Source organism: Vulpes vulpes, chromosome 8, assembly GCF_048418805.1.
Source record: "Vulpes vulpes isolate BD-2025 chromosome 8, VulVul3, whole genome shotgun sequence".
NCBI classification, from domain to species: domain Eukaryota; kingdom Metazoa; phylum Chordata; class Mammalia; order Carnivora; family Canidae; genus Vulpes; species Vulpes vulpes.
Genome location: NC_132787.1, coordinates 30,027,766 through 30,038,392, shown reverse-complemented (window position 1 = coordinate 30,038,392; position 10,627 = coordinate 30,027,766). Strand labels below are relative to the sequence as shown.

Below are 10,627 nucleotides of genomic sequence, written 5' to 3'. Positions count from 1 at the left end.
TTCCGAATGGAGGCATGTGTAGTTACTGCAATTTAGCTAATCACAAGTGTCAACCCCAATGTGAGAATTCTAAGCTCTTTTGGTGTTTGCTTTGGGTCAACTTTATAATTCTGTAGATCTCTTTTCATCTCTAAGGACGAGTGAAAGCATAATGAGCACTTTTTTCTATTCTGATATAGAAATTAGGGAGATGAAGGCAAATTTAAAAAACACACACACAACAACAAAATAAAACAGACCCTTTTTTCTAGTGGTGAGAGAGACTGCCAGAGCTTCTCACTTGTACTAAGATGAGGAGTTTAAAGGTTTCTTGATATTTTGGGTGTTCATTAAACCCAAATTGCAAACGTAGCATTTAACCTTTTGCAGCAAAGAAAACCTCCAAGACATATCCAGGGGTTGACCTTGCTATTTTGTCAGAGAACAAATACAAAAAAGAGAAAGATTTGGAAAAGTTACAGGGTAAGAATTCATGTGTGCAAGAGCTAGTCTTTTTGTCCTCAAAACAAATAAGGAAACAAAAAATCGTTTGAGTAAGAGAAACACCTGGTGCTTTACAGCTGCTCTTTTGCAATTAAAAATGCATATCATATCTAATCAAGATGAATAAATCTTTTATTCTATAGTTCTAAAATATTTTAGGCCTACACAGGGGAGGGGCTTAATTGCAGAACCATTTGCAATTGCTGATAAACCCACCTATCCTATCCACTGTGAATTGTCCTAGAAAGCAGTGGTGCTTATACTTTAGGGAGCACGGGAATGATTCAGGTGTATTTGTTAAAACCACTGTTCCTGGAAAAAGATTAGGGTTAAAGTAGTCTTTGATAGGGACCAGAAAGATTCTCCTAAAGTAGGTGACCCTCAACCAAACTTTAACAAGCACTACTACAAAGGCACGGGGCATTAATTTTATTTTACGTTAGTTTATTATTATTATTTATTTTATTTTATTCTTTTACAGTGGGAGGGACAGGGAGTTGGGGAGGGACTGAGGGAGAGAGAGAGAATCTTAAGCAGACTCTACACTCAATGCGGAGCCTGATGTGGGACTTGATCTTGTGACCTTGAGACCATGATCTGAGCCAAAACCAAGAGTCAGATGCCCTAGGTGCCCCAGTTCATTATTTTTTATATGAGTTTCCACATTGCTTTGTTTATACAGGAAGAATATCTTTTGGAAGATGATTTTGTAGATGTGTCTAAATTGGTAGCACTGGACACCAAAAGATGTCATTGGGGTTAGGGAATTGCTTTAAGTTTCTCTATTGGATTTATCACTTATCACCTCTCAACACTCATTTTACCTTCTCCAATTTTCCTTTTTCCTTTAAATCATTCCATCATTTACCTTTATTTTATACTTCCTTCAGTATGTGAATATTCTTTCTTTGTTAAGAACCTCTATTTTAGTTAACATTGCTTTTCAATTCAGAGAAAATTTCCTTACTTCATAACTTGATAGTGTAACATCAAGATTATTAGATACATACATATGGATTTATATGAAATAACATATAGATTTATTATTTAGTCAGACATAGACAGTACATGATCACAAGGCCTGGCATGTAATAAGTGCTCAATAGACATGTAGAAAGGAATAATGTTAATATATGATTATTTTGATTCTATTAGTACATTAAAGCTAACAAATATAATTTATATTGCTTTTAGTGGCTGAACCATTATTGTAAAAAGTTACAAAATATTGTAATATATATGGAATTGTCATTTTGTTGGAGTACTGACAGACTTTGAAATTACTTTATTGTAATGTATAATGTGTTAATGTAAAAGGCATAATAGTTCACTAAAGGAGTTATGATTGGTCTTTATAAATAAAGTACGCAGATCATATTCATAAAGTCACTCCCATACATATTAGTTCTTAAACTAAAATGCATAGGATGTTCAGCTGTAGAAAACAATGAATACTTTGCTCATAAGACAGGTAGAGTCAAATATAGTTTCATAGGGCTGTCTCCCAAAGATCAATACTCGGAGAAACTTCCTGTGTACTGCCATAAAATTTCAGAGACTTTTCATGGAGGAGAAGTGTTTCTTCAAGATTACATCCACTGATGTTCTGGGCATTAAAATGATTTAGATTACAATACCTAAAAAGAAAGAAAGAAAGATTTTTTTTTTAGGACCAGATGTAGATGACTTGATAAATCATTTGCTTTCTTCCTGTGCTTGTCTACTTTTTATTATGGCCCATAGATACTGGCACAACAGTGATGATTATTTAAGAGCCCTGCTCACCAAAACAGTCTTTTATAAAGCGACTAAAGGAGTTTTAGGTCGTATTAAGGTTTCTCATAAGGGCCTTTGGATGGCGCTCTTTTACAATCTGCAATGGTCTGACAGCAAGAGACTTGGAAAGTCTGAAACCCTAACAACTCAACAATGTTCTTGGAGGCCAGGACTCATGAAAGCTTCATCAGATGCATGGGGGATTTGTAAATTCGGTCTCGAACCTATGTGAAAAGCACCACTGTCAAAGAAGAAATCCATGAATACATTTCTAGAATGTGTACCCTTCACTCCTGACCCGAGGAATGCCTGGTTTTCCTCAGTGTCTTTGAAGTGCCAGCCACCATGCTAAGGCACTATACCCATTCGACCTTATTGAATTCTCATTATAAGCCTGGAAGGATGATATTACTATCCCCATTTCACAGATAGGGAAACTGAAATTCTAAAAGTTTAAATAAGTTCCTTGGGGCTCATGTGAGCCTTGGTTTGGAATCAAGTTCTTATTCAGAATCTTTTGGTTCTATGGTATACTATGTCTAAAGACACATTATTTTCTTAAACACCTTTGAGTAAGCTTCAGGAGGACTTGACCTTCAGACTGCTTTATTCACTGCTATGTCCCCAGGATCTTGTACACAGCAGATGTTCACAAATACTGGTTGAACAAATGAATATGGGCGATAAGTCCAATCTTATCAAATACATGTAGGCCTCTGGGGACAGACATCTACTTCTGATCTGTGAAGTTTTCCAAAGTCTATTAGGCCTTCTTTTCCCTCTCAATATATTGTTAAAAGAAACTGCAAGAGAAGAATGTACTTGAATAACTAGTCTTTTGTCTCTGATTTATGTCTCTTTCAATAATTGTTATGAGTTATGCACAAAAGATTACTGGTATCATTGGCAAAATTAGTGTGGTGGTATCAACTGTAAGATGTATTTACAACATTGGGGGAACAGTGGTGATGTTATAAAAACAAATACCCTTTGCTCTCCCTCCCTAAAACATCTGTGGTATCTTTATTTTAGCAGTTAATATGGGATACATATTTATATTCAGCACTATAGTGATGTTTATGTCATGCTTTTCAGCTAGGGAGAGACACTTTATCTATCTACTTTCTTCATCCCCAACCTGGACACCCTCAGCTATGACATGTTACCTTTAGCCTATTTCAGATTTGATGGAGGAGGACTCTAACACAGACAGTGGCAGAGGGCTGTGCCATGTTTTAGGGTGGTTTTTTCATTTGTTTTTGTTCTGTACAAATGAAAAGTAAGTCTGGCCTAATATTCATAGATAATTCCTAACTATACTGAGTTAGGTGATATCCCAATGACCCTGACAAGATTTACTTGTTTATAGGACTTATGCAAGGGTTGTATCACACTAACAGAAAACTCCGTGATGGGGGCACCCTTGGGTGCCAACACAGGTCTAGGGCCACCTATTTATTGGTGAAGATGCTGTTTCATAATTAATATATTGTTCTCAAAATCTTAGGGACAAGAATGACTTGGGATTGTCCTGTTCTTGATAGATTTGCTGCCGTTATCTGGCTCTGAACATGGCTGGGTTTGGTAAAAATTGGATTGTGACTCGATGTTTATTGCAATCAAGTACTTTCTGATTCCTAAATATGTTTCAATAATACTTTCCCTAGAGTATCTATATTTTCTCCTGTTTCTTTACATACTTCTTGTTTGTTAAGTGTTTGATAGTCACAATCAGGATAGAAATAAATCAGAATCATTCACTCCTCACCAGAGACATGATGTCCTACTACTGTAAGTTCCATATGATTTCTTGCCTGACTTCTGGCTTGGCCCATCCTACCCCAATGGACAATAGACATCCAAAGTAATGTGTGCCTCTGCACTAATGCCATTAGTTTTAGATGCTTGATCTTTACTGGCAAGTTTTCCAGACTCTTTTTTCTTCTGATATGTGACATCCATTCTTTCCCTATGCAGTGGCTGATCAACAGGTGATGGTGGTATGGTTACTTTAACTGAAGGGACTGGTTTCTTTCCTACCCACCGGAGTCCAAGGATTGCCACAGAGTAGATAGAGGGTTCTACTATGACACTTAGAAATAGCACACTATGGGAGAAAGCGTTTATAAACAAACATACTTGGGTTTTAATCCTAGGTGTGTTAACCTAGTCAATTTACTTACCTAGGTTTTCACTTTAGTTTTCTTATTTATAAAGTGGTAAGATTTAGGTAACAGGAGGGGCTGGAGAGTAAATGTTATTTGTCTCACATGCGGCACAAGATATAGGCGTGCGCAACACTTGGAAAATTAATTTCCTTCCTCCCTGCTTTGTTTTAACCGTTCTCTCTTTTTTCTCCCCTTTCCTCAAAAAGTATACAGAAAAAGGAGGAAAAAGATATAGGGAAATAGAGAATATAAGCTAAGAATCAGATTTATTTCTAAATAAATCTTCTGTTATCACTTTGTCCCTTCTTACCTTTGGTTCCTCCAATATTTGGTGCTCTGTACAAGTTTAGCCTTGCCTGCCTCCTTCTCTGTACCTCACTCCACCATATTTCACTACTTTATACTAATTTACATGTCTGACAATCACAGAGAAAGAATCACAAATAATTTGGGATCCCTGGGTGGTGCAGCGGTTTAGCGCCTGCCTTTGGTCCAGGGCGCGATCCTGGAGACCCGAGATCGAATCCCAAGTCGGGCTCCCGGTGCATGGAGCCTGCTTCTCCCTCTGCCTGTGTCTCTGCCTCTCTCTCTCTCTCTCTCTGTGTGACTATCATAAAAAAAAAAAAATCACAAATAATTCAATTTGAGCACTAGATATTAGCTCCATGTAGACTGGTACTTTGCCTTCTTCAGTTCTATTTTTTCTAGTGCCTGGAACAATGCTTAGTATATTCGTTGAATGAATGAATGAATGAATGAATGAGTAAATCCCTGAGCTAATAGATTCTGGTTCCAGTGCTAGTTCTTCTATGAATTCAGCCCATAATTTTGGTCATCTTGGCCACACCTCTGCATGAGTCTAGAAGCAGAATTAAAAAGGAGGAAGCAGGGGGCATGAGACAAAGTCTGAGGGCATTGTTATTACTGTAGCTAACGTTTTTGAACATTTTCTCACTCCCACAACTTTATGGCACAATTACTATTCTTATTATTTCATTTTACAAATGAAGAAATGGGCTTAGCAAGGTTAAATACCTTGCTGACGTTTGTACAGCTAAGTCGTGGAACTGGATTTACCTGGGCTAATTTGAAAGATCGCCTTTTAAACTACTTTATGAAAAGACAAAGGTCAGATCTTGCAGGGGGAGGAAAAGTAAAAGTTGAGAAACTGAAGGTTTATGAGCATTGGCATATGGGCACCACTTAGGTGTCTGGAACGGAAAGCAGCTTTGCCTTCACCTTCAGTTTTCATTGATGAGTTTATTTTGCTACAAAGCTGAGGACGTTTCTGTTGGATTCTTTTTTTAAAGATATTTATTTATTTATTTATTTATTTATTTATTTATTTATTTATTCATGAGAGACACACAGAGAGAGGCAGAGACATAGGCAGAGAGAGAAGCAGGCTCCCCACAGGGAGCTTGATGCAGGACTCTACCCCAGGACCCCAGGATCATTACCTGAGCCAAAGACAGATGCTCAACCACTGAGCCACCCAGGTGCCCCTCTGTTGGATTCTTCTGTAAGACTCTCTGATATTCTAATTTTGTTTTTAATCCAAGACTGAGATAGGTATTTTAGAGAAACTATACATTGTGAAGGGTTAATTTAATAACATACATTTTGGAAGGTAAGAAATTTAAAGATTCAGGGAACCATTAGGACTTCTGATTTTTATCATAATTCTGCCTTGTATGGGATTTAAGTGCCTCTCTCCTATACTGGACCATAAACTCTATGAGAATAGAAGCACAGGAGCACTAAACATCTATTGACTTACTAACTTTGTGTCCTAATTTACTTCAGTACCCACCACATGACTGGTGTTCCAACAGAGATTTATTTAATGAGTAAGCGAATGATTTAGGCAAGGGATAAGGGACAATGATGGGATAAAATATGACTAAAAAGACAAGTGAATGGAGGGAAATGAGACAAATAAAGATCTCTGTAGTGTCGACAATGTGACAGACATTATGCTCAGTCCTCTACCAAAATTCATATCCCTAAAACCCACAAGATATTGGCATTCTTGATTTTATTTTAGTAGTATAGAAACAGAGGCTCAGAGAGGTTACACAATTTACTCAAAAGTACACAGCTATCCAAGAATATGTCAGTGAGAGAGAGAGGTGGTATGGCGATGGATGGATGGTAGATGATACATATTAAGCCACTGAATGGTCTCAGGTGACTGACTAAATGATTTTGCAGTTTGTTATTGACCTTGAAATGGTCACTGCTGATTTAAAGGCCTGAATGGAATCCAAATCTTAAGCATCATTAGATTTCTAGCTATTTGTTTAATGATATTTGCTTTTAATGATAATGACTCATTCATTCTTATTATCAATATGGTTATTTCTAATTCTAAAATGGTACTATACAGTGGAGAAAAAATATCTTCCTTCAGAACATGTTTTAGATTAGAGTAAAGCACAACTTTATTATAAGGATCAATGGAAAAAGTGAAGTGTAAATTGAAATTTCTTGCTCTGAGTAATCTGTTAAATTTCTCTAATATGCTAATTTGTCCAGTCATGGCATACAGGATTCCCGTTGGCTCAGTGATGGTTCCCAGATCAATATTTCATGGACTCAGAAATTACTCATCTTACCACACACTTACCTTTGTGAAACACTCCAGAATCCCAGGACGTTCAACAACGTTAATGATGCCAAAAAGAAGAAGAAGCTTTCTAAATTGCCTTTGTTTAATGTGTTTGGAAACCAATTGCCTGTTTGGAACAAATGTAATTGTTATTCAACTGCAGAGTTATAAGTTTCTGTGAATGTTTTATCGTTCCACTATTCACAGAGATTTATTTGCTTCAATAATATCTACAAAGCAAAAAAGCTCATTTGAAACTCATTGTCAAAATTCATTTAATTCTGTAGTTAACGATAAAGTGACAAAACACCCCAAATATTTTGAAAGTCAAAACGGCTGATTTTGCGTAACATAATATAGGTTCAGAAGAACTGGGCTATAAGAATAACCCTGATTATGCTGATTTACCAGGACCATGTATATATCTCATTCATCCTTACATACCTAGTATCTAGAACAGTGCCTGACATGTAGGAATTGTTCAGTAAATATGTATTGAATGAATGAAAACTATTTACCACAATAGAAAGTCTGTTGAATATTCTAATTGTAAAGTTAATGACATAATACACATAGATACCAGATGTTAATTATTTTGACAGCTTAAGACCAGTGTCCCCTCATTATAATATCACAGACCCTAATTGTCAAATTACTGGCAATCTCTGGTTGACATGAAAATATTTTTTGACCTGATAAGTAATGCCTTCCAATTAATACTTCTAAATAACATACCCCCACTTCCATATCATGTCAAACTGCTATATACAAAATTATTACATGAGTAATAGTGAGTATACATAAAACTACTTAGGATTCCAGGTAATTGGCTTTATTTTGCTGCTAAATTTTAACTTTTGCTTTGAATCTTTGCTATGATTCTCTCTTTCCATATCCAAATCTGTATCTATGCATATCATCTATATTTCTACACACTTTCAACTTTCCTACAGTGAATTTGAGATATTATTATTTAATACATTATATGAAATAATGTATTATATATACAACACTTATTTTTATGCAGTAATCTTTATTAAAATATTTTATTTATTTATTCATGAGAGACACACACATACATACACACACACACACACACACACACACACACAGAGGCAGAGACACAGGCAGAGGGAGAAGCAGGCTCCATGTAGGGAGCCTGACGTGGGACTTGATCCCAGGTCTCCAGGATCACACCCTGGGCCGAAGGCAGGCGCTAAACCACTGAGCCACACAGGATCCCCTTTGTGCAATAATCTTAGAACAGCAATGGGATCTTAGCATTAGCAAATATATTATAGATACTGAGTATAACTGAATGTTAAAAAGATTGCTCCAAAGGCAAACTCTATCTTCACGGAGAGAACTTAAATTCAATTGCAATTCTGAATGGGTAGAATATTGCCCCCAAAAGTTATGCATTTTGAGAAAAAGAATTGATCTTATTTGAGCAGTCAGATGCCAAGGGTTTGGCATGTTCTTGCTTTGTTACAGGAGAAGCTCCTAGAGTGGTTGTGAAGGGGGGTGTGGTACCAGAGTAATCAGGCTATGTGCCCATCGACTTGATCTTCAGGGCTACCTTTGGTACATGGGTTGTGAGTTACTTCCTGAACTAGGCAATGGTTCTTGGCCTCTTCCTTGACAGTGCACACTTTTAAATGAGATTTGAATTAAATGCTCTGTTCAGGGTTAGTAGTCAGCAAGTACATAAGTATGACAGCTGTGATTCATTGTGCCACTTCTCGTCTAAAGCTGTTTCTCTTCTGTCACTTAACAACGACTATTATTATGGACCAGCCATAAAGATTAGCTTGTGTCTTGGACCCATAATTAAAATCTAGTATTGAGTTTAAAGCTATGTGGTAGCTTCCCCCATTTTATTAATTTGTGTTCCATTACAATAGAAATGAATGGCATGATTGCTATATTGACATAATGCATTCATCTGATAGGAGTACTTTCACAGAATGTTTCCCTTTGTGTTTGTCTGTTGGGTCTAGGTAGCTCTGTGCATGTGTGTGTGTGTGTATATGGTAAGTGGGTGTGTGTATGTGTGTAGAAACTAAACATTTGATTGTATTTGAATGAAAGGAGTTGGGGTGGAAGTTAAGGCGAGATAACATCACACATATTTTCAGGAAGAGCTAACTCACCTTGCTAAGCTTATTCAAACAGTCCTATTACCTTATTTCTCTTGAATTAATATCCCAATCATATTTCTGTCCTTTTCATTTCACATCAGCACCTTGCATGTGATGCGATTAGACCATTTTATCACCGTGTTTCTCTGGCTGGAGTAAGAGGAGTTTGTACAGAGTACACGAAGCCTCAGAATTACCATGACATTAATTTTTCTTGGAGCATGAGTTTTGGTCCATAATAAGTAATTGAAAAGGCTATCTTTATATTATAACAAAGTCAGATGAGGAAGAAGAATGTAAATTTTGTAAGATCTTTAAAGGTAAAACATAATATTTCTAAAAACATTGTGCAATTACAGCAAATACCAGCCCATTGGGATATGGCACCAGCTCCCCCTGTGCAGGCCAGTGTTTTTGTATCTATTTGCCACGGGAGAACGTGTGAGGGGCACAGGTGAAAAGCGCCATGACTTGGAATTATGGGCATGAGGGGTGACTGGAGGATGTTGTGCCAGGAAGGTTAGGGAAAGGCAGCTGGAATTTATGAGCAACACAAAACATATTGTGAGGGGTGTTATTTAAAAAATAAAATGAAAGATTGCCATACCACTTATTCAAACTCCTGAGAACATTTCTATAGTCCTGCCTGAATATCATTTTTAGTGTTCAGCTTCCTTCATAAGGCCAATCTTCATGCTAGTCCCATATTTTTGCTTTTGCTTAGCTATAATTTTATGTTCCCTAGTAGCTAATTTCCGTGGTAAGCTCCATGGTAAGAATGGTCACCTGAATTGATAGCATGGAGTATACCCCAGCATTGAGTTGGACAGAGAGATACTTCATGAAACCTAAAATTTGTTTGATTTCTACAGAGATGATCAGTCTATGTAAAGAGATAGCTTTGAGTATGAAAAGACAGAGAAAGCATCAACTGTGGAGGCAGAGAGGCTTTTTTTTTTTTTAAAGATTTATTTATTCATGATAGACAGAGAGAGAGAGAGAGAGAGAGAGGCAGAGACAGAAGGAGGGAGAAGCAGGCTCCATGCCAGGAGCCCGAAGCAGGACTCGATCCCGGGACTCCAGGATCAAACCCCAAGCTGAAGGTGATGCTAAACCGCTGAGCCACCCAGGGATCCCCAGCAGAGAGACTTTTGAAGTCAAATATTGTCTCTATTATTTACTAGTTTTGTTTAGGGGCATTTGCCCAATTGGACCACTTTAGCCTTGATTTCTCCTCTCTAAAATGACACCACCTTTCTCACTGAGCTGTTATGAGAAGTAAAGGAGATAATAGACGTCAGGGTTGGATACAGAGGTGGCGCTCCATAAACTTTAGATTATCAATCCCCACACACACTTTAGAAGTAGCTCATACAAAATCATGTAGCTTGAGCTTGATCTTGGGCCCATTTCCTGTCAGATATTTCTTCATGTTCTTCATGTACCAT

General features: G+C 37.2%; 1 protein-coding gene across 1 annotated transcript in view; it reads right to left on the bottom strand.

Moving 5' to 3' along the window:
• Positions 1-1,016: 1,016 nt before the first annotated feature.
• SLC15A5 (solute carrier family 15 member 5) overlaps positions 1,017-10,627 on the bottom strand; it is a 130,413-nt gene continuing 120,802 nt past the window's right edge. Inside the window, exons 9-10 of the mRNA XM_072718795.1 lie at positions 7,057-7,165; positions 1,017-2,120 (exon numbers count right to left, since the gene is read on the bottom strand). Coding sequence (XP_072574896.1) covers positions 1,973-2,120; positions 7,057-7,165 — 257 coding nt within the window. The 3' untranslated portion in view covers positions 1,017-1,972. The remainder of the gene's footprint in view (positions 2,121-7,056; positions 7,166-10,627) is intronic.